Source organism: Symsagittifera roscoffensis, chromosome 3, assembly GCF_963678635.1.
Source record: "Symsagittifera roscoffensis chromosome 3, txSymRosc1.1, whole genome shotgun sequence".
NCBI classification, from domain to species: domain Eukaryota; kingdom Metazoa; phylum Xenacoelomorpha; order Acoela; family Convolutidae; genus Symsagittifera; species Symsagittifera roscoffensis.
Window position 1 is genome coordinate 47,422,476 of NC_087064.1, and position 24,691 is coordinate 47,447,166.

At 36.5% G+C, this 24,691-nt stretch overlaps 2 protein-coding genes across 2 annotated transcripts; both read left to right on the forward strand.

The window, feature by feature from the left end:
• Positions 1-695: 695 nt before the first annotated feature.
• Positions 696-12,806, forward strand: LOC134841880 (sorbitol dehydrogenase-like). Its single transcript, XM_063857942.1, has 4 exons — positions 696-1,759; positions 11,416-11,502; positions 11,572-11,774; positions 12,138-12,806. The coding sequence occupies exons 1-4, from the start codon at positions 1,552-1,554 to the stop codon at positions 12,690-12,692; spliced, it is 1,053 nt and encodes a 350-aa protein (XP_063714012.1). The 5' UTR covers positions 696-1,551; the 3' UTR covers positions 12,693-12,806.
• A 9,676-nt stretch (positions 12,807-22,482) lies between these two features.
• LOC134842303 (beta-1,3-N-acetylglucosaminyltransferase radical fringe-like) lies at positions 22,483-23,761 on the forward strand. The gene is made up of 2 exons (XM_063858576.1): positions 22,483-22,766; positions 22,903-23,761. Exons 1-2 carry the CDS (start codon positions 22,571-22,573, stop codon positions 23,625-23,627), a joined length of 921 nt encoding a protein of 306 aa, XP_063714646.1. The 5' UTR covers positions 22,483-22,570; the 3' UTR covers positions 23,628-23,761.
• The last annotated feature ends 930 nt before the right edge of the window (positions 23,762-24,691 follow it).

A 24,691-nucleotide genomic window follows, 5' to 3' on the forward strand; every position in this document is an offset into this window, starting at 1 on the left:
AAGTCACTGTCTTTTTTCGTTTTATGGTTTTTGTTCCTTTTTGTATTCTTTTTTGCTCGTGTTTTTGTCCCCCTAGTTGCCCCCCTTTACTCGGTTAGCTAAGTCTCGTTCGGAGAGCGTACCAGGAAGTTTTCTTGAGTTTTCTTAAAAAGCTATCACGGTACAACCGGAAGGTTTACACGTTCCCGCTGAACCGTACCACCGGTACTCTAGAATGGGCATGTAGCCCGGAGCTGTGTCAAGTGGGTTCGACTCCGTAGTCATGATGTCGTAAAAACACCCAGGAGCGCCATAAAAACACTATGTAACATTCGTCTACTGCAGTCACACATGAGGCTTAAGAAAAATAGGCCCTATAACCATTGGCTCAAGAGTCAGGGACACTATCTCTTGTGTTTTTCTACCTCAAATCAGTCGGAGCCAATTCGGTTCGTTTGTGACATGAGACTACGACCCGTTACAGTTTAAAGGCTACTACTAAAATATCCCCCACTCTAGAATTTGGAACGTCCCCATACTTAGGTCTCTAGATACCCAAAATACATGAACGCCGTTAAAAACAGGGTCGGAACAATCCGTTTAGTTACTTTTTATTGGACAGTGGAACTTTGATCCATTTCAGATGGATCAACCTAAAACTCGCCTTATCTCAACATAACTATCATAGAATACACTCGAGAAATTTAAATTGAGAACTCACATGTCGATGCGCTTGAGTATGAGGAGTAATTAAAAGATGAGCAGCTCGAGAATCAAATAATATAACTAAATAAGTTTGATTCTAATTAGTTTTAACAACAGAAGTAAGTTCTGTCTCAAGAATCAAAGTTTCTGCATGAACCATCGGGACACTTGAGTTGTCCTCTCTTCCATTGAATGTTCACTCTGTTCCGTTCGAATAATCGTCCTTTCTCAAGTCTGTGTTCTATTCTCCTGTTTTCGGGATAAGACAGCGGGATAAGACAGCTCTACTCTCTTATTATTTCGTATCGAGAAATTGCGAATAGCAATTTCCTGCCTTTTTCTTGAGTAGTTTCCCGCAATTGTTAATTCGGTCGTTCTGATTTTTCACTTTTTGTTTTCAGTTGGTTCGAGAAAACTGAGCATGACAGGCTCCATTCGAAATTTTTAAAATTAAAACTTCACTCCAAAATTACGTGTTTCTCAAGGTCAAACCAGACATGACCGACTGGCACATGAACCGAATTGGCTCCGACCGTTTTGAGGTAGAAAAACACAAGAGATAGTGTCCCTGACTCCTGAGCCAATGGTCATAGGGCCTATTTTTCTTAAGCCTCATATGTGACCGAAGTAGACGAATGTTACACTTTTCGTCTCCTAATTATTGCGATTAATTGCCATCTTCAATTAATTGATTTTGTGGATTGTGAAATTTGTAAAAGTAACCTGATTTTGACTTACACTTGCTTTTTGGAGTTTTTTTTCAAAGTGCAAGTCAAATGTTTTTATTTTTGTTCCAATTGAAATTTTTGCAGTATAACTTATTGTATTCAACTTTCAGTTGGGAGGAATTGGTTTTCAAGGGAGGAAATGGAGGGATTGGTTTTCGTGGGAGGAAAGCTGGGAGCTGAGCTGAAGCAGCGGCCCATCCCGAAAATTGTAAAACCAGACGATGTTTTGGTCAGAATAAAAGGTGCCGGAATATGCGGAACAGACATAGGGGTCATCAATGGAAAGTTTCCGATACCGGAAAATACCATTATAGGCCATGAAGCTGCAGGACTGGTAGAAAAAATAGGTTTGTATTTGTTCACTATTTGATATCTTTAAATTTTTTCAAAAACAATTATTACCCGTGTGATAAGCTAGGGTTTTGCAATCGGGTACTAGACTTTTTTCCTGTAAATAACTTCAGGCACAGGGGATCTTCACTTCTAGAGGATATTCATTTCTAGAGGATATTCATTTCTAGAGGATATTCACTTCTAGAGGATCTTCACGTGATCATTTTCTTGAAAATTCAATTAAAAGTACTATCAATTAAGTAGTAATTAGTTCCAGCCTATTTCAGGTCGCAATTATCTTTTCAAAACAATTTTTCATTCGCGGTTTTCGTCCTAGTTTCTGTCGGCTCATTTTGCGTTTAAATATGTTAAACATTTCAAATCAATCTTTCTATTATATATTTAAATGCGGGCTTTACTATCTCGCCATGTTTAAGCTTTTTCAACGTATTATTTTTGCATGTTTAACAAAAGAGTTTTTGCACGTTTAAGCTATATCGTATATTGCAATAGTTAAGATTTTTTTAGATTTTCCAGTTTGATTTTAGCGGTTATTTCACCGAGTTTAAAATTTGGCCTCCAATTTTGAATGCCCAAATACTTTTAGTAAACTAGATAAGACGATTTTTTCAAAAATTTTCAGAAAACTAAAATTACAAAATAATATATAAAACTTGAAGTTCCCAACCCTGTAGTTCGGTACTGTCAGAGTACTATCAAGGACTGCGAATCTTGCCTCCAAATATGACTGCTCAAATACTTGTAGTTTTCGAGATATGACGTTTTTTGTGTTTTTTTTCAAAAATTTTTAGAAAAATTAAATTAAATATTTTTATAAAATTTGAAATTTCCAACCCTGTAGTTGGGTGCTGTCAGGGTACTCTCAGGAGTTACAATACTTGTCACATGCGACTGTTTGAATGTGACTGCTCAAATACTTTTAGTTTCCGAGATGTGATGTTTTTTTTTTTTTTTTTCAAAGTTTCTCAAAGAACTTATCTACAAAGAAATTCACAAAATTTGACACTACCAACTTGATGAAGACACAAACTTATTGTCAGCGTATTAGGGTGCTCTCAGGGATTCTCAGTGATTGCAAATCTGGCCTCCAATTTCTCCAGAGGCCCATTAAGTTTTCGAGATGACGTTTTTATGGTTTTTTCAAAATGGGAATTAAAAATTTTTGAAATTACCAACCCTGTAATTGGGTGCTGTCAGAGTACGCTAAAAGTTTTCAGATGTTATTTTCAATATATATGGTTTTTCATGAGTTGTGGAAAAATTTCGAAGCACCGGAGGTGTGTTAAACGCTAGTTCTGTTTTGATTTCCGATAGAAGACTTGTTTTCACACAGTAGACTTGCTTTCACGCAGTGCGGCGGATGAATTTGTTTTGAATCTGAAAAACGAACGTTTTAGGGCAACTGCTATTCAAAATACATCATTAAAAAAATGCATAGCTCTTTTATTGAAAATAGGTTATATATTTCAAAAAAAAATGTAACGATTGTATATTTAAAGGAATAGCTTTGTGAGATGTAGTAGGAATGATCAAGTGATATAAAGAGTTTAAATGCTGCAAGTGCACTAGTGAAATCAGGGTCAAAAACGGTACCCGCCGTCTTGTAAAACGTTCTGCTGCCTCTCAGGCATGTTATCGAGGATTTAACTAGCAAAAATGACAGTTTGCATCTGATCGTCGAGATTGTTTTTGACTATTCTGATGACTTTTGTTCTGATAAGAGTAGGCAAGTCTCTTCAAAATTAAGTCACTTTTACATCCTTGGCTTTCTGTTGATCCGAAAATAAGTGGGGTTACAACTCCATGCTCGATTTCCATAACATTGTAGCATTTTTTCTTTTCGTTTTCCTGCTCTTTGACTTAAGTTGATGAAAACATGTAAATGACGGGACTCATAAACCCTTAGGAAGCGTGACTTTCCAGAAGCCTCAACTACTACTACTACAGCCTCCGCTTTTTTCCTTTGATGGCTAGGTGCGTTGGGATAAAAAAAAACTCGCATCGAAGAATGCACACTGGCCATTTTGACTTCAAAAGTTTCGAGCGCTGATATCGAGTCGAGCATTTTCAGAGGAGTTTGCGGGTCTGTGAGCCAGGTGTTCAGTTATCAGTGGCTGAAGAGAGACGTTGGCAAAATCGACGATGACTTGCAGCCCCAAATTTCAATGTACCTGGAAAGGCTTGACTCGCCGCTTCCTTGACAATAGCAGATTCTACTTTTAATTGTTCATATTTTGAATTTCTCTTTGACCGAAAAGTAGTGCGAGTGTTTGCTGCAAGGCTGTCTGGGATTATCTCCTGCTGCAGCAGGATAACTGATTTCAGGTGGTCGCTCTGTTGCGAGAAGTGAGTTTTGAAATTGAATCTCAGCATCGATAACCGGGTTTGATATAATGTCGCGTGACTTCACGGATGAATGCCTACCCTCTTTGACCAGCTGGGACCTTGAATAAATTCTTTTTCCATGTGATGCGCCGAAGATCTGTTTTTTGAAGTCTTCAAACTTTGAACGGGCCGTCTGCTGGCGTCGGAGTCTCTCGGAGATGTATTTCGATACGGTCTTCAGATATCTTCAGCCGATCCATGGCCTGTTTTAGTCCGCACGATTGGTCTTCTTCCGCATGCCCTCGTTTTCCGGCTATCAGATCGCTCCTCCGCGCTGGAAACAACCACCCCCCCCCCCCCCCCGGTGCTGTGCTCAGTTGAGCAGTAACTACCCGGCTCACTTCTTCCGCCTTGTCTGCGTCGTCGCCTGTTAGTGTCGCGCCGGTACGGGATACTGGAGGGCTGCTGGTTGATGGGAGTGATGCATTTCCCGCAAGGCCACGTAGGAAAAGCTGTTGAGGGTTAAGTCTTCGCTTCTCGTTGGCGCTGCATCATGGGGTAAACATCTATTAAATAAATTGCTTACCCCATGAAATATTAGTTAGAAGACATCATTGAAGTAGCATTTGTTTGTTGCAAAAAACTGCTGCATGATATAGATGGGATAAAACTAAGCAGTGAAGCAAAGAAACCAAAGATATTTTAGGCAGTTATTGTCGAATTCTATCTTTGGCCTTAATTCCTAGAGCCATTTGTCAAAATTTTCTTGATTTCAGTTTGAAATGAGATATTAGAGTCAAGAACTAAACCTAAGTTTTTGCATTCTAATTTTTCTCTACATAATACTCATTGATAATAATACGGTCTAATTCTACATTGTGCTTACCATTTTTTTTGAGAAAAAGTATTAAAAAGCAAGTTGAGTGCTGCTTTATTTTACCATGAATGAGCAGTTTTTGTTCAATGCTTCAGGGTCTGTTTTTGTTCTACCACTGTGTAACCGATTCTGAATTGAACAGCATGCTCTCAGGAGTTCACTAATGTCGCCTTGTTTCCACTGATGAAATCTTTGTTCAAGTAAAGCTGAATGTTCTTTAGCCTTGGTTTCAAAGCGTGGTTTCTGGAGTAGGAGAACTGGTTTTATGATGATACTTGACATTGAGACAATTTGGTGCTTTGTACCTCTCGCAAACTCTTCTAAATGTTGCGTGACTTCACGGATGAATGTTTTTCCTCTTTGACCAGATGGGACCATGAATAAATTCTTTTTCCATGTGATGCGTCGAAGATCTGTTTTTTGAAGTCTCCAAACTATGAACGGGCCGTCTGCTGGCGTCGGAGTCTCTCGGATATGTATTTTGATACGGTCTTCAGATATCTTAAGCCGATCCATGGCCTGTTTTAGTCCGCACGATCGGTCTTCTTTCGCATGCTCTCGTTTGCCGGCTATCGGATCGCTCCTCCGCGCCGGACCCCCAAACCCCCCCGGTGCTATGCTCAGTTAAGCAGCAACCACCCAGCTCACATATTCCGCCTTGTGTGCGTCGTCGCCATTGATTTCGATAAATTAGTAGTGGTTCTTGTTTCATTTTCGGTTTTTCCTTGAATTCTGAATTGTTACAATTCGTTTTCAGCACGTTTTTTTTGCTGTGAAATTACAAACAAGTTTCGTTTCGATTCGGGCATGTTGTTGAAGAGCATAAGAAACTAAATATTACAGCGTTGAAAACTTGGTTTCTTCGTCTGTATTTTGATATTGATGAAACCAAGGAAGAGCGGGTTGAATTTGGCAAAACACCAATTGTCTTTTTTCCATTCAGTATCTTCTAGCGCAATGTGTTTTTTTTGCATAACAAGTGTTGAAATTTGCTGAATAACGTGCATCGTATTCATTCGGTAGTTTTCTAAAAAGTTTAGCACAGACCCACCAAGCGAAATTCTTCAACACTAGACAGCCAATTGGTGAAGACACGTAAGAGTTTTTTTTATTGGTCAAATTTAATTTGTTCGTTTTTCCTTTTTTAATGTTTGTATAGATATGCGAAGCGAATTGATCTTTTTTGTAGGGCGTATTCAAGCTAAATTCATTTCCATTCGTCTCAAAATTAGCAATCAGATAATTAAAATGGGTTTCGTCGAAGAACTTACTCGTGTTGCATCATTTGGAATATAAACATTCAATCCATATGGAATGTTGAATTAGTCCAGATTTTTTTCTCCGATTTGTTCAAATAGTTAATGCTATAATCCCCCATCAAAATCATTTGCTTAGATACAGAAAGTGCATTATCATTAATCAAATCAAGATTTTCCTGAAACTTAGTAAAATTCGCTCTGTTTGGGTAATAACTTTAAATTATTCAACATTTTTACTTGCTGGCAACATTAAAATTAGACTTGCATTCAACCCATACTGACTCATGTTTTTCGCTATTAAACAAGTTTAAACCGTCTCTCGATTTTGGGGCCAACGTAACTGGTATATATAATAAAACATCACCATTTTTTTTCATCACCGAGTGTCTGTCATATTTAAATATCACATGTGTATGGGGTTCAAGATTCCATAAGCTCATGTCATCTTCTTTCTTGAGCCACGTTTTTTAAATCTCAAGACTGTTTTTTCACCCATGTTCTGAACAAATTTACTAACCTGCATGCGTTTTCGAATGACTCTTCGAAAAGTTGAATGGGCAAACTTCAAATTGTTTGAACATAGTTTTTATGTTGATTCGACTATTTCCGAAAAGTTGGGAAAACTTCAATTTGTTTAAACATCGTTTATATGTTGGTTCAACTGTTTCCTTGGGACCTGGATTGGTTTCTACATCCACACTTTGTGTGAGTAATAGGGTAAAACTGAAATTTTGGGTCAGTGGAATTGATACCCGCTCAATTTTTTTCAGTTCTGCTGGAAACATTTCTGGATGGGAGCTAACACTACCCAAAAGACTTTTCGTTTGATTTAAGTTTCTATCCGAAATAAGAAAAAACTAGAAATGACGCAGAAAACAAACTTAAATTTAATGTTAAGCATTGCAGAAGATTGTAAAAATTATTTATTCTTCGAATTTACGCCCAAGATAAAGTTGGAATTTTTGAAAAAAGTTGTATCATATCGGCGGTTTGTGGATCTCAATTGGGTTGTTGATAGGTTTTTTCATACTCGGTCGAGTTGTTGTTTCACTTGTTTTTGCTGTTATGGAAAAATTTCAGAATGTTTGTACCGAAATTCCAACTCCACCATCAGAAGGATGCAACCCATCCGAACAAAGATCGTCATATCATTATTTATAGTACCTTACAAAACTAAAAATTACTTTATTGTCCGATTTTGAAAGGCATCTGATACAAATATGAAGTTTTTGTAGCTGTAATTTCCCAAATTTTTTCAAGTTATTTTTTCAAATAACTTTTTCCAACATAATTTTTCAGAAATTAAATTTGACTTCTGTCTTTTTATCCATTCACTATTTTGTAGCTCATTGGGTTTCGCATCGCAAGTGGTGCGCATCTTTTCTCTGCTTAGTTGAAAAAATGTGGATGAACTTTGAACTCGGGTGTGTTTTAGTTTTTTCGTTTGCTTTCCACGCAAAATGAGGAACCACAAATAATCAGAAGAATCGGCGGAGTCATATTTCATAATAAAGATTTCTCGTTCGTGATTCGAACGACATTTAAAAGTTTTGAACAAAAAAACTGTCGAGAAAAGCAGGTGTGAAATTTTGGTTTATTTTCGAGCTAATAAGGTGAGTGTACAGGCTTATAATAGCTTATTTAAGCTTAGTTTAAGCGGTGAACATTTAGTTTTACTCGAGTTAAGTTAGTTTTTGGTGTTTTTCAGCGACATATTGGAATTCAAAAAATTTTCTTCAAAAAATTAAAATTTTTACGATTTTTTTTGTTTTCCAGTCATTTTTCTATGAAAACTGTTTTCCGATTGGCCTATTTGGCTATAATTGTCGCATTTGCCTAATTACTATATTTTTTTCGGGTTTTTGGAGACTATGGTCGGAACACTCATTGCTACTTGCACAGTAACCGGCTATCCCTGAACCTGATTTATTTGTTTATTGGACTTCCTGATTATTGAACCTCTTCCGTTTTGTTTATCTATCAAATTTTTCCAACATAATTTTTCAGAAATTAGTTTTGACTTCTTTTTTATTCAATTACTATTTTGTAGCGCATTGGGTTTTTGCATCGCAAGTGGTGCGCATCTTTTCTCTGCCTCTGGGTTTTATGTTAATTTGAACAATTTTTTCTATAAGTGGAACATCACAACTGTAAATTTAACATGTCTGGTTTGAGTTTTTTTGTTTTTTTTCAAATTTTCAAGCAAATTCAGTTCATGGTATGTCGATCTATTAAACTTTTTTTGCGTTGTTTTTTGGCCAAATTTTTTCCGTTATTTTTTGGCCAAATTTTTTCCGTTTGGGATTATGTGTTTCACTTTGGATGGTCGTAAAATCTTAAATTTAATGAAATTTTTTTTGACAAGTTTTTTTTTCGGCTCAACAGGTTTTGACTCTAAGTTTGTCGCCGCTTGGTGAATGTTTTTTTTTGTTGTAGGGGTTTTTTATGTTTTTCATTCGATACAAATATGAAGTAATTTTTTCCAACATAATTTTCTCAGAAATATTTTTGACTTCTGTCTTTTTAAAAATCCACTAGGTTGTGGCGAAATGTTTTTTTGCTTTTCAATTGTTTGGAAGCTCCGGCTCTTCTCTATGTTATTTTTATTCGGTTCCCCCCTAACTTCACAACTTTTTAATTTTACCATGTCTGGCTTTGAGTTTTTTCCGATTTTTTTCGTGTTTTTTTTTAAATTTCCAAACAGTTTCAGTTGATGTTATGTCGACTTATTCAACTTTATTTGCGTAATTTTCTGTTTTCCGTTTGAGATTTTGTTAAATGGAAAATTTTTCCGTTTGAGATTTTGTTAAAAACGTATTGCCTCGAATGGTATTCAATGACCAAATTGACCTAGCTGTTTACGTTACAACACAATCCCCCACTTATTCTACATGCGAATGTCAACTCAGTAGAATAAGGCAGCAAGCTTCCGAATCCAAGCCGTTAACCTTTAAAAGTATTGGGTAACTAGCAGAGTTGAGATTGGTTTTTAAGTTATGACGCATATCGTTAAGAAAAACCATTGTCTTCGGTACGTTACCTGCTCTTGATTGTTTTATTAGCCAGATAGTTTGCATTGCGATGGAATGTTTTGCACAACGATTGCTTGTCAAGTTTACTTGTCAAGTTTACTCACTTTTCGGTGTTGTTAATTACCCTTGCCATAAGCAAAGGGTATTGCAAAAGGGTATTGGACTTTTTTCCCGCAAATAACTTTGTTCACAAAGTGGTAAAAATAAGAATGGTAAGTTTAGGTTCACTTCATAAAGTCAAGTTTCTTTGCGTTTTCCGCACACTTGGTCTGGAGGTTACGAATACGCTTGGGACGGCAAAGATCCTTGGTTCGAATCTGACAGGACCTGTTTTTTTTTAAACAGGAAAAATTGTCGTCTTTTTAATTGTCTGCTTATGTTTTGTCGGGTTAGTTATCACATCGTACAATTGTTTTTTTTTGCTCTTCGCAAGTTACACTGTAGTTGCTTTTAGTGCTTGGTTTTTTCTACTGTTTGTAATTTGATTTTTTCAGTCTTTACTTTGTAAATTTTCTTTTTTTAATGTTTTTTCTTCCGCTTAAAAAGTTTATTCGGTCCAAATAATTTCGGTTTATGTTTTTTTTTGGTTTAGTGTACTATTTTCGTGTGTTTTCATTGGAAACGTCATTTTCATGCTCCCCTTTGGATCGCACAAAACGCTACAAATCTGAATAAAACGTAGTTTTTATGACAAAAATTTTTTTCTTTTCATTTTTTTCGGCTATAGGTTTCGGCTTAGATTAAATCGGCTGCTTAATGGCCTCATTTTGTATTCTTCGGCGAGCGAAAAAAAAAATTGAATGTGCGTGTTTATATGTGTTTGGTTTGAGGGTGATTGGAGATGTAGTAACTTTTTTTCGTCGTATTTTTTTTTGATTTTTTTCCGATTTTGCCTCTTTCTTTTTTCTATCGCAAGTGGCGCGAAGCTCAGCTTCGCCTCTGTGGGGTTATTTGAATACACTGACTGGCTTATGTTTTTCTGCCCAAAAATGCTGACCAGCTCCTAAACAATCTGCTTCAACTACCAAAAAAAAACATTGACTGGGCTCCAAAGCTAACATTGACTCTGTAGCTGATACCCCAAACTCGCGAAAATATTCAACGCAGCTGGGATATTTATTCAATTTTTTTTATTTCGCTCAAGCTTTGTGGCATAATCTACAGCAGCTGGGATATCAAAAATAAAATCCAGACATTTTCGCTTTAAATGCAAAATTGTGTTCTGGCGTTTTTGCCAATAAGCAATGTGTTCGGGTTTGAAAAACGGCTAAAAATCTTTCCCGTCATGTTCAGCTAGTATGTGATAACTTCGAAGTTAACTACGTTAGTCTAATGCTTTGTGCTCGTATAGCGAAGCCGAAATTCACACCAACGGCTGATTCGAATATGCTTGATCGGGTTATGGATCGTGAAGTCCGGATAAGTTTTTTCTAGGAAGGATGAAATGGTACTTTGTAACAGTTTGTCACGAAAGTCTCCGTTATTGAGTTAATTGGTTCTCAAAATCAAATATGAGCAAAATAACTTCTAACTTCTTATGACTGTTGAAGAAGTTGAAAATATATTAAATATTCGAATGCAAAATAAAAACTGGAAACAACGCTTTTAAGTACAACAGCATTGAAGTTCTATAGAGGATTTGTACAATGCTGTTGTCAAATCTTAAATTGATGTTTAATTTTTTCTTTGTTTTTGTTTGAATAAAATTTCATATTTTTTTGCTGAATTTTGTATCGAAAGTGGCGCGAAGCTCCTCTTCTTGCTTCTTTTCTGTGTTATTTTGTTCTTCTTATTTTGCTACAAAAATTTTAGTTTCGACTTTGTATTCTTCGTGCAGTAGCGTCCTGAAGGGGGTCCTTATAGTATTTTTGGAGCTCGGAATAGTATTTTTGGGGTCCTTATAGAGCTCGGAAAATCAAATTGGTCGACCTAAAAAAAAGGTCCGCAAAGTTTTCAAAAATTTTTGAAACCGCTCCCCCCCTTTAGAAAAATTTTTGCGCACGCCACTGTTTTCATGAATTACCGTCTGTTAGCAGCATCAATGTTCTCCAGTTTTTGCGTGATCTAGATGTATACATTCATTTTATACAGATATATTTTGCTTATTTAAACCGTCATTTAAAAAAGCCAAAATATTTTTAAGGATATCATTTTAGGAGATGGCTGTCTGCGTATCAAATGTGGAGATAGAGTTGGTATTAACCCGGCTAAAGGATGCGATAAATGCAAGCTGTGTTCAACAGGTATTTTTGCCGATTTGTTTTTCACGTCACGAAAGTGCCTCTAATCTTTCTGTTTTCTATGTATTTAAGGGAAACCCAATCTGTGCGAGAAAGGTGGACTGAGTTGTTACATGGGCTTGAGTGTTGTAAATGGAGCACTTACAGATTACGTGGTAATAGCAGAGGAGCTGTTATTCAAAATACCCGATGATCTCAGTTTCGAAAAGGCAGTGCTATGTGAGACTATGTCCACTGTTGTGAGAGGTTATGACCAGATGAAGCCACTTGACGAAGTAAGTTTGATTTAAATGATAAGGGTCAGAAAAATAGACAGCTTTAAAAGATTGTGAGTATATCAAGTTGTGTTTTTGATGTGTTTATCTTCGCAAAATCGTATATCAAGACCAAACAAGATGATGTCAACTTAGCGATCACAATAAAGCTGTTTGCCAGAATACGGTTGCATTTAAAAAGTTTTCACAGGTCACAATTGACAAAAAAATGAGTTATTTGTTCAAAAACGGGCTATCTTTGCTTGCTTGGGAATATGGACGGACTAGTAAATATTGGATGCTTTACTCGCAGATCACGAACGTCAAAACTATCTTTTCAGAATATTTTCGAACATTAAAAATCTAACGGCTTTTTGGCTTCAGGACTCAAAGATTCTTGTACTGGGTGGAGGTATCACTGGTACTTTGGCAGCCAGTTTGCTCATTGACGAAGGATTCACAGATTTCACAGTTTGTCAGAGGTCTCAAGCCAGACAAGAGAACATCAGGAAGCAGTGTGCTGGTTTCAGTGTTGAAGTCATCAGTCCGGATCAACTGGAAAATGCGTATGACGAGAGCCATGGAGCTCGATCTTTCGGATTTGATGTTATATTCGAATCAACGGGGAACCCTGAAGCTGTTGAGAATGCAATGAAGTATCTCAAACACGGTGGGAAGATGGTGATCTTTGGTTGCTCTCCAGTCGATGAAAACATTAAAGTATCCCTTTTTGAAATCTTCCGCAAAGAACTGACTATTGTCGGGTCGTTCATTCAGCCAAACACATATGAAAGGGCCTTGGAGAAAATAATATCACTCAACAGGCAAAACAGACTCGATTTTGATGTTCTCAAAATTCAAACCTATTCATTGAGCGACTATCAAAAAGCATTATATGATTTGAGTTCTAAGTCTATCACCAAGGCCATCATTGTTTGATGTTAACAGGCATATTATTTGTACAATTCATAAATAGATTTTAGTTAGAATTTAGAGAGATCTTAGAGAGAGATTTTGTAGTTAAAACAAAGACGAATACATTTTTATATTTGGTTTTTTGAGTTGCAGATAATAGTTGTGTATCTAGCTGGTGCTTCAATTAATAACACTAGTGTAGCGTAGTGTCAGATTGCGTAGTCTACTTTTTTTCCAATTAAATTCGCAAGTAAAAGTGCGATTTCCCCCCCCCCCCCCACCTGCTAAATTTTACAAGTGAAGTTTTGTTCACATCGGAACGTTACGAAAATGTGAACTAATTAGGCATTGGCAAACATTTTTGGTCTTCATTTTTAACCTTGTAAAATCCCTCGTTACGCCATAAAATTGATGCTTATGTGAGGTGGGGCAGGGGAGAAAAGAGCCAAAAGTGCTTCAATGCATAGCACCGGTAATTTAGTAGCATCTGTAGCTGCTTTATTCCTGGCTTTTGCTGGAAGTTTGCAAGAAAGCGTCAAACAGAACACTTTTTGAAATTCTAAGCGGTTTCTGGAATAAAATTTTTTTCGCGCAGTCGCCTGCAATCATGGATGTTTTTCCAGTTGTCTTTGGCTATGTTTTCCATGCAACTCGCAACTTTTTGACACAATTTTTTCAATTTAGTTCAAGTCCTTCAGTATAGATAAACTTGTAGGTGATCTAATTGCACGTGGCTCAACCTCTCAAACAAAGCGCACTCATTGACGACAGGTAATAACGATTGAATTTTATGTGATAGTCTATTATTGAACCGTCTAAATGCTTGCCTATTATGCAAATAAATTCTTAATTTGGTCCACCGCTGTAGCCTGGTATTTTGCAACCATATTTTTTGCAGTCTATTTTCTTTGTTTATACATGCAAATGTTTATATTAGAATAGGAATTCATTTTTTCCAAGGTAACTTGTGCAAAGTTTTGTTCAAGTTTTATAACCTTCGATTAGGAACGTTGTTGCTACCGAGTGCTAATTTTTTCCCCGTTAACATCTTTTTCAACAAGATTTAGCTCGTGGAATTGTAACGCGTGTTTCATTTTGCTTCATTACACTTGCGAGAGCAAGTGCCTTGTAATCGGGAACAAGACTTTTTTCCGTAAACAACTTTCTTAGACTTTTGTAGGAAGTTGAGCTTGCTCTAAATGTGAACCCTCGTCACATCCGGTCACCTTGCGTCATGATCTCGAGGCAATACTGTTGCCTTGGCATCCTATGCTCTAGATTCGAGTCCCGCTCGGACCTAGTGTTTTTCAGTATATGTGAATATAATTTTTTTTCCGGAAAAAATTGCATCATCGGCCTATTGTTTTTCTGCTTAGTTGACATACCGGAGATTTTTTGCGCTGTAAGCTCTTTTCCCGGTAACTGCATGTTATGGTGATTTTCTACTATAATTTAAAGTTTTACTAACGCTGACTTAGCATATTTTCCTTATTTTTTCACTTTTCGTTCGGTCTACATGACTTGTATCGGCTTAGCTCACTAATTTGTGTCGCTCGAAGGGCAAAAATGAGTCGTTTGAAGGGCAAAAAAGTGATGTTTCAAATTAGTTTGTCGCTATTTTTTTTCTAGTTCAGATCGGTTGTTGTTCAAAAGTTCAAAGTTTTGAAATTAAAATGCTCAGTTCTGATGGCATTTTCTTACGTTTTTTGTTTTTGGCTTAACCGCCGTCTGCCTTCTGATTGTCGGCTTAGTGGCAGCTCGATAAGCAGTAAAAGCGCAATTACGTAATTGTTGCTGGCATTTATGTTACCGACTGTTTTTTTGAATATAAATTTTTCAATTATTCCAAAAAAATCTTTCAAGAAGGCATAAAATTTCTTTATATCGTTTGTCGTTTTTGGAGATTGTTAGCAATTTTTTTGTTTAGTGAAGCGCAGTTTAAATTACTTTAATTGACACGTAGTTTCGATAGACCATAAATCAAGCACTCGAACATTTTCGTTTTGGTTTGATAGTGGCCACTCGAATATAACAATTTAATGCGACAAAAATTCGAAACTCATAATTCGAAAAATTCAAATTAATAATGAACAGACAGAAAATGAAACTAATTTATCGTTTTCGTTGGTAAGTGGCATAACGTAGAGCCCAAGTCTGTAGCTCACAAAACAAAGTTTTTGTTTTGGCTTGCCACCAGAAAGTTCTTAGTACGAAGTGTGTTAGTACGAACTTTCTTTTTTCCAACCTAAGACGCAAATTAAAGTCCTACTTTTGGTGGCGCTTGTGAATCGGTAGGCTGCGGTAGCACTATAATGTCTTATGTGCTTTGACATTAGATTTGTATAAAGTTGACACAGTTGATGTATTTTTAATTCATCAAATGAATCGAAAAAAGTTATTTGTTTCAAACAGCAGTACAAGGATAAAAAGCTCGATTTCAAAGTTTTTGATTTCAATGTATAGTGCAATTTTTTTTGAAATGCATAATTTATACTTAATTTGGCTTTACGTTTTCCAATTTATTCGAAACAAAATTGTGTCCAATTTTATCTGATGCTACTTTTTCTGCATCGAATTGGCAATTTTTTAGCATACATAGCTGCCTTATCGGTGTCTAGTTTTCGAGAATTTTAATCATCCGTGCTTAGTGTGTGAGACTCTAATTTGCTAGGTCGTAGATTTGAATCCGGATCGTAGCTGAGTTTTTGCTAGTTTGAGGCCAATTTCTACTATCTTATTTTACTTGATCGAGCAGCTTTTTGGTCTAGTTCTTTACAAGTGTTTGCAAAGCACAGGTTCGCCTCTGTGTAGTGTGTTTGGTTTTGGCTGTGTTTGGGTTTCGATATAAGTGGATTGGATTATTAGGTTGAAATTCTGAGTTCATCATTTGTGATATATTTAATGTTTAACTCTGAAGGTGTTGATTTTTTTTCATGCTGCTTTTAAAGAAAAATCTGGAATGAAGTTTCAGCTTAAAGTTTGAAATCCTTTTGGGTTGCAAATTACTGGAACAATTTAGGGATTGGGTTTCTTCAACTTCATATTGGTAATTTTTGCAAATGTTTTGTTATTTTTTTGCATATTTTTTTGTTGGATGGTTTATTACGCTGTGGTTTTCTGAAGGAAAGTGCGTTATCATATCGCTTCAAAAACAGTTTGTTATGAGTTCTCACGAACTCTTTTTCGCAGGTTTTTACCTATTCATCTGTTTTTGTTTTCGATTTCGCGAGGCACTCGAAGCTCTGATTTGACCCTAAAAATGAGTCAAATACTGTGGAACGTTGTAAAGAGGCTTACGTTATAAAAAATCGAACTTATATTTAACGAACCACAACTTTTAATCGATTCAAAAGTTCTTGGAACGTTATTTCTCTAGACTGCTTTTCTCGATACAGCTTCGGGGGCTGCTGCAAAATCTTGGTTCTCTTCGCCGCCTTCTGATTGAGAGAACTGCCGGATAGTTCAACATTTTCAAAATTATGTCGAATTTAATCAAATGTCGAATTTAAGCATTCAAAGGTATGGCACTGCATGAAAGATTCAAAGAAAAGCTGATTACGCAAGATCCAGAATAAGTTGCATTTAAAATATTGCAATAGGCGCCTCGTAAACTACGTTATGGAGAGTTTTAATTGTACACAGCTCACGTTCTATCGAGGTGAATTGGGATTGTACTTTGACTCGGTCAAAAAATTTACGTACTAAGAAGGTTTACTTTATAATGGGGGACGTTATATTTAAATTCGGCTATACTCTTACAAGAGCGACAGTTCCCAAGAAAACTAGGTGATAAACAGGTCCCGAGTTGGTAATTACATTGGCCTGTAAAAATTTGAAAGCTTTATTGTGTATAGTTTTTGCATTTAAAACATCTCGCGAAACAATACTTTGGAAAACTTTTGATATGGAACTTTCGTATTGCTTAGAAATGGCGTAGCCTGTATTCCAAGTTTTTCCTTTGGATGTTTTACTTCATTTTGAGCATCAAAAAAACTATGTTTTGTTAATTTAATCTTTGCATTTTTTTGACATTCTAAAATCGGATAGGCATTCTGAACTAGGTTTATTCATTTCAATTATCTCACAAAACAATGCATTAGAAAATTTTGGAATTGTTATTTTACGCTGTTTAGAAAAGTTTTGTCCGAGATTCCACATTGTTTAGAAGTGATGTTTTTTCTACATTTTCATTCCCAAATAAATCATGCTTTGTCAGTTCAAGCTGAGTAAATTTTGCTTATGGCTTTTATTGATTGTATAAATATCGGATAGGTTTTGAAGTTTTGATTGCAACATTTACATTCAAAAGAAGTTAAGATAAAGTTTGACTTAGTTTACTGAGTTTATTACGATGTCGCGAAGAAAGCTTCAAATTAATTCAGGACACAGGATCAAGCTTTTTCACAGCAAAGTTATTGAAAAAAATGTCAAAAAAATGAAAAAGGTAATTGAAGCTCAACTTCGCCCCGTAAAAATAAAACCTTGGTTTTTTTTAGGTTGTAAAGATCAATCGAGTTCATGTTTTTGTTTTACTGATACGTAACTTTTTGTTGATGTAATTCTGCTGTCTTTTTAATTGTTCTGACCATTGAAAATAAAAGTGAGCTTACAATCCAAATTAAGCCGTGAAAATTTAGTCTTACTCCAGTAAATTTAAATCTCGAATTTTTTGAATCACCGAAAATTTTGAAATTCAACTCTACTGGAGTAAGACCAAAATTTCACGTCATAGCTCGGATTATAAGCTCACTATTACTTCCAATGGTCGAGTTTTGCTTTTATTTAATGAGAAAAACTGTTTTCAAATGTCCTTATCATACTATAACTATCGAAGTTATAGGCTTTCGTTCAGATTCTCTTGTCACATCACGAACAAGAAACGATGCAATTTGAGAAAAAAATTCTTTTTTTTGGTGGCCGTAGTTTAGCTGCCGCCTTTATGCACAAGCCACCGCTAGTTTTGACCGTTATGCTTTTGACCCCAAAAATGAGAATCTCGCAATATTTTTGCCATTTTTTCGTCGGGATTTTTCATTGACTTGCTTCTCAAAATAGTGAAAAGACAAATCTGAAAGTGAAATTTCCATTCATTTCCTGGGGAGAAATCTCACTTTTATCCAGAAGAGTTGTAGAATTAAAGGAAGAATGAATTAACTTTTGAAAGTTTTTCAGGTTTTCTTTTCAGTATAAACATAGCTGAGCGTATTTGTTTTGGTCACACGCATCGGATGACCTGGTTTAAATCACAATCTGAAAAAATTGGTTTTTATCATTTCATTTTTTCTCAGCTCTCTCATTTTCTAGAAGTGGAAGCGTTCGAAATTTTTTTTCCTCTGATCAAAAAAGTCGATGTCAAGTGTATCTGACGCGCACTCTTGATCTGAGTGCGCAGGTTTGAATCTTAATCTCAGAGAAAAAAATTATCGTTTCAAAAATCGAAACAACATGTTCCGTTTAATTCGAAGTTAAATTTTTAAAAGAAAATTCAAGACATGCGGTTTTCAGTGTTGTCACTTGTTGAATCTGTTTTTTATTAAAAAAAAAGAGCAAATTCAAGCTTGCTTGATCCGATATTTAAAAAATCATTTTTTTTCAGTTTTTTTCCATTTCATCAATTCAACAATTTTATAACAAAACAGCTTCACTTTCCGATTTTTTCTTGAGTGCCATTGAGTGAGTCTTTACCAGAAACATGTAGTGAAATGATATAGAATTTGACAAAAAAAAATCAGAGGAAGCAGTTCGAGTTCCAGATGAGCGAGCATATTTTTTTTTTCACTTCTTCATCTTGATCGAATTGAAATTGCTGAAATCATTTGAGTAAAAGTGTCTGCAATGTCTTCCAAACATTTGAATAAGCACAAATTTATCAAACTGTTTCGCCTCCCCACCGCAGGGGCTAGACCGGAACAGCCCTACAATATACTTGTCTCGAGCTACTCGATCGTCTTTTATTGATATCAATTGGTATTCAAGATTTGTTTTTTTTTCGATTAAACTCAGTGATTGGCAAAACTGCAAACACGACAGACTGGCGATCAGTACGTCAGGGTTCCAGTTCAAGAGAATTCAGGTACATAGTAAAAATTTTGAAAGTGAGATCTGAAAGCACGAGTTACTAACGTAGTGCAAGCAGCAAAGATCTAAAAACCCCGATGGTGTCTCGCGACCTGACCCCTTGTTGTGGTTGGAACTTTCTGTGCTATTGGCACTTCAACCAGATACCCTTGCTGTGTGAGCAGCCGCAGGTGAGTGGGTAAGACGCACGGCCTTCAACTCAAAGGTCGTGATTTCGAATCCAGCTTCGGTCACAGTTGGAAGGATCGCAGTGTCATCCGCCTCCTCAAAGCGGGACCGGTTGCGGGAAAATGAATGACATTCTCTCCCACACGGAAAAAGGGCCCAAGGTTGAATAGTGGGAGCTGGGCTGGGAGCTAATGAAAAATTAAACAAAATCCTTGCTGTGTTACGAATTTAATAGAGCAAGCTACTTTTGTTGATAGATGCTCTAACAGTGTATTCTGCAGTAACTTGTGAGGAATCCTCGCATTCCAAATCTACTTCTTTGTAGACCCTACTTCTTTTCCTCTAGAAACTCGAAATCTGTTAACTTTTTTGATGACTCAAGGAATCCTACAATTATGTCAAACCTACAAAAATGTGAGAGCAATTGTCTTGTAATCAGGAGCTGGACTATTCCTGTGAACTACTCGTCTTTCATACGAGTAAGAAAATGAGATTTCTCATTATGAAACTTCAATTACTTACAGGCCCTTCCCACCTGCTCATCCCACCCTTCCCATGTGGCTTCCGGTCATAAGGTTTGTCGTTGTCTGAACTTTTCGGTTTTCTTATCTTTTTCTTGTCGACGTAGTTTCCGTTCTGTTTTTCTTAAACGATCAAGCCAAATCCTCTTGAATGTCTTGGGTCCTGATCATTGTATGTATGACGATAGAAATTTGATTTTATTCAGCTGATAATTTTTTGATTTCCTGGTTTTCGATTGAAGCTCAGTCCTTTTAGTTTCCGTATGGTAAAATTATTTATATGAGTGCGTGTGCTCAGGGGCGGATCTAGGATTTTCTCGAAGAGAGAATAATTTTCAGAAATATTTTTGAAAATTTTGTCGACCGTTTGTTTTCTTAGCTCGACAAAATTGATTGTTTGAGCTCTCCCAGAATACTATAAAGGCCATATATTGACAAAATTTTCTGCGACGCAGGCAAAATTTCAAGAAAAAACGGGCTCTCTTGATCTGAGTGCGCAGGTTTGAATCTTAATCTCAGAGAAAAAAAATTATCGTTTCAAAAATCGAAACAACATGTTCCGTTTAATTCGAAGTTAAATTTTTAAAAGAAAATTCAAGACATGCGGTTTTCAGTGTTGTCACTTGTTGAATCTGTTTTTTATTAAAAAAAAAGAGCAAATTCAAGCTTGCTTGATCCGATATTTAAAAAATCATTTTTTTTCAGTTTTTTTCCATTTCATCAATTCAACAATTTTATAACAAAACAGCTTCACTTTCCGATTTTTTCTTGAGTGCCATTGAGTGAGTCTTTACCAGAAACGTGTAGTGAAATGATATAGAATTTGACAAAAAAAAATCAGAGGAAGCAGTTCGAGTTCCAGATGAGCGAGCATATTTTTTTTTCACTTCTTCATCTTGATCGAATTGAAATTGCTGAAATCATTTGAGTAAAAGTGTCTGCAATGTCTTCCAAACATTTGAATAAGCACAAATTTATCAAACTGTTTCGCCTCCCCACCGCAGGGGCTAGACCGGAACAGCCCTACAATATACTTGTCTCGAGCTACTCGATCGTCTTTTATTGATATCAATTGGTATTCAAGATTTGTTTTTTTTCGATTAAACTCAGTGATTGGCAAAACTGCAAACACGACAGACTGGCGATCAGTACGTCAGGGTTCCAGTTCAAGAGAATTCAGGTACATAGTAAAAATTTTGAAAGTGAGATCTGAAAGCACGAGTTACTAACGTAGTGCAAGCAGCAAAGATCTAAAAACCCCGATGGTGTCTCGCGACCTGACCCCTTGTTGTGGTTGGAACTTTCTGTGCTATTGGCACTTCAACCAGATACCCTTGCTGTGTGAGCAGCCGCAGGTGAGTGGGTAAGACGCACGGCCTTCAACTCAAAGGTCGTGATTTCGAATCCAGCTTCGGTCACAGTTGGAAGGATCGCAGTGTCATCCGCCTCCTCAAAGCGGGACCGGTTGCGGGAAAATGAATGACATTCTCTCCCACACGGAAAAAGGGCCCAAGGTTGAATAGTGGGAGCTGGGCTGGGAGCTAATGAAAAATTAAACAAAATCCTTGCTGTGTTACGAATTTAATAGAGCAAGCTACTTTTGTTGATAGATGCTCTAACAGTGTATTCTGCAGTAACTTGTGAGGAATCCTCGCATTCCAAATCTACTTCTTTGTAGACCCTACTTCTTTTCCTCTAGAAACTCGAAATCTGTTAACTTTTTTGATGACTCAAGGAATCCTACAATTATGTCAAACCTACAAAAATGTGAGAGCAATTGTCTTGTAATCAGGAGCTGGACTATTCCTGTGAACTACTCGTCTTTCATACGAGTAAGAAAATGAGATTTCTCATTATGAAACTTCAATTACTTACAGGCCCTTCCCACCTGCTCATCCCACCCTTCCCATGTGGCTTCCGGTCATAAGGTTTGTCGTTGTCTGAACTTTTCGGTTTTCTTATCTTTTTCTTGTCGACGTAGTTTCCGTTCTGTTTTTCTTAAACGATCAAGCCAAATCCTCTTGAATGTCTTGGGTCCTGATCATTGTATGTATGACGATAGAAATTTGATTTTATTCAGCTGATAATTTTTTGATTTCCTGGTTTTCGATTGAAGCTCAGTCCTTTTAGTTTCCGTATGGTAAAATTATTTATATGAGTGCGTGTGCTCAGGGGCGGATCTAGGATTTTCTCGAAGAGAGAATAATTTTCAGAAATATTTTTGAAAATTTTGTCGACCGTTTGTTTTCTTAGCTCGACAAAATTGATTGTTTGAGCTCTCCCAGAATACTATAAAGGCCATATATTGACAAAATTTTCTGCGACGCAGGCAAAATTTCAAGAAAAAACGGGCCAAAAAGTTTGCTTGTTTGTATGTTAGATATCCGTTCTATTCGGTATACTTTTATTCGAGATGTACCTTTTTTCCACTTGTGACTGTTTTTTTTTGCTAGTTTTCAATGCTATGCTTGTGATTTATTGTATGTGGTCCGAAGCTCCACTTCGATTCTTTGTAACCAACATGTAAGCTAATTATTTCGCTTTTCGGTCTTCAAATTATGGAAATCGGATTATCAACAAATAAAACGATGTTAATCGTTATATATGGAATTCCATACAGATTTTGTTGATCCAAACTGTTGCTCATTTTCGGCATACTTATAATCAGAAGTTATCAGAAATGGTACATCACCCTTGATGCTATGGAACAAGAATACTGCAATTGAAGATTATACCAAATCGCCGTAGGTACAGGTCAATGCCTTCAGTGATTTCTGTCAGAAAACTTTAGTCAACAGATAAGTTTGGTTCGCTTTTTGACTATTCTGCCCACGAGGGTGTTGATGCAGCTATCCAATCCCTTTTAACATAAGCGACTACCATTGACAAAGGAGAAGACATCACTTGATAAATGATATAGCTCGATGAATTGATTAGTTTTCTGAGTAAACGTAAAAGGTGGCAATGAGTTTGTATTTGATACACATTCATTGGAGTCAAATTTTTTTTGCAAAAGTTTTCTGGAAATAAATGCTTTTTTCAGATTTTAGATACGTTTAGTAGATTTGTGATTTGAGTGATTGTGTAACGAGAGTTACAAGCAGTAAATTCAACGCACAATCTTCAAACTAAATTATGAAGATGAGATGGAAGCATTTGTGTGCTTTGTTTTCTATCTTCTTTCTCATTTTGATCGTTCTCAAATTAGTACCAGACAAAGAATGGTTCCAACCGAAGAACAGTTTCACTGACGAGAGAATTGCGGTTTTTGTGAGGACATCGACGCAGACTGCAAAGACAAGGTTGCCTCTACTTCTGCAAACATGGATAGGTCAGTCTTGATCAGAATTATCGCTCCTCTCTCAGCTGTTTTAGACAATGTATGCGCTGATTCAAAAGAAAATTGCGGAGGGTTCAAAAAACATAATGATTATAAAAGGACTGATTTATTTTGTTTCTGTTTTAAGGGTCGTCAAACAGAAGCGTCATAGTTACATCTCCGGGTCATGTTGATCATAAAAACTCGACCCACGTCTCATTCGTGCAATCAAACTGCTTTTCCAAGAATCGAAGACTGAATCAATGTTGCCAGCTGGCCTTCAGTTTGAGCTACTCTATTCGCGAGTTCCCGACAGCGTTCTGGACATGTCATTTTGACGATGATTCGTTTGTCAATACGGGACAATTGAAGACGTACCTTTCACAGTTTTCTCATTTAACAGATTATTATATAGGAAGAAACTCCTTAGCTACACCTTCTAGTGTAATCAATAAAGAAGACAAGAGACAACATTATTTCTATTTCGCAACTGGAGGCGCAGGATTATGTCTTAGCCGTCCATTACTTATGAAATTGAAATCATTCGTTGATCCTGGTCAGTATATAAGTCAGTGTGATCAAACTGGTCTTTCGGATGATGTTTTATTGGGATACCTTCTTTCGAAAGAAGTTGGTGTGCGGCTAACCATTACGAATCGTTTGCACTCGCATCTTGAAGACTTGAGCGCTATGAAACGAGAATTACTTCAGAAACAAATAACTCTGAGTTACAATTTGAATTACGAAAATAAAGTCAGCTTACCAAATATGTGGAACATTGATGATTCAACTGGTTTCAAAAGACTCACTTGTTTAATTTATGGTGTCGGAGTTTCCCAAAGCTGCGAGTCCACGACGCACAAATTGGTATGAAAATATCTGAGTCAAACTATTTTTACTTGATGAAACGAGATTGATGAAGTAATTTCGTATAAAGCAAAAATAGCCGGTTGCCGAGATTTTTCAGGCCATGGACATTTTTCGAGAAATCAATTTCGAAAAAAAACTAAAAATATAATAAATACTTTTTTCTGGAAAGTGATGAGGGAATTATCACCCTTGATGCTATGGAACAAGAATACTGCAATTGAAGATTATACCAAATCGCCGTAGGTACAGGTCAATGCCTTCAGTGATTTCTGTCAGAAAACTTTAGTCAACAGATAAGTTTGGTTCGCTTTTTGACTATTCTGCCCACGAGGGTGTTGATGCAGCTATCCAATCCCTTTTAACATAAGCAACTACCATTGACAAAGGAGAAGACATCACTTGATAAATGATATAGCTCGATGAATTGATTAGTTTTCTGAGTAAACGTAAAAGGTGGCAATGAGTTTGTATTTGATACACATTCATTGGAGTCAAATTTTTTTTGCAAAAGTTTTCTGGAAATAAATGCTTTTTTCAGATTTTAGATACGTTTAGTAGATTTGTGATTTGAGTGATTGTGTAACGAGAGTTACAAGCAGTAAATTCAACGCACAATCTTCAAACTAAATTATGAAGATGAGATGGAAGCATTTGTGTGCTTTGTTTTCTATCTTCTTTCTCATTTTGATCGTTCTCAAATTAGTACCAGACAAAGAATGGTTCCAACCGAAGAACAGTTTCACTGACGAGAGAATTGCGGTTTTTGTGAGGACATCGACGCAGACTGCAAAGACAAGGTTGCCTCTACTTCTGCAAACATGGATAGGTCAGTCTTGATCAGAATTATCGCTCCTCTCTCAGCTGTTTTAGACAATGTATGCGCTGATTCAAAAGAAAATTGCGGAGGGTTCAAAAAACATAATGATTATAAAAGGACTGATTTATTTTGTTTCTGTTTTAAGGGTCGTCAAACAGAAGCGTCATAGTTACATCTCCGGGTCATGTTGATCATAAAAACTCGACCCACGTCTCATTCGTGCAATCAAACTGCTTTTCCAAGAATCGAA

Bases quoted from the DNA above. Each gene is read 5' to 3' on its own strand.
- LOC134841880 (XM_063857942.1), top strand. From the start codon at position 1,552: ATGGAGGGATTGGTTTTCGTGGGAGGAAAGCTGGGAGCTGAGCTGAAG. The intron at 1,760-11,415 runs GTTTGTATTTGT...ATATCATTTTAG, and splicing joins AGGACTGGTAGAAAAAATAG to GAGATGGCTGTCTGCGTATC. The intron at 11,503-11,571 runs GTATTTTTGCCG...TATGTATTTAAG, and splicing joins ATGCAAGCTGTGTTCAACAG to GGAAACCCAATCTGTGCGAG.
- LOC134842303 (XM_063858576.1), top strand. From the start codon at position 22,571: ATGAAGATGAGATGGAAGCATTTGTGTGCTTTGTTTTCTATCTTCTTT. The intron at 22,767-22,902 runs GTCAGTCTTGAT...TTCTGTTTTAAG, and splicing joins ACTTCTGCAAACATGGATAG to GGTCGTCAAACAGAAGCGTC.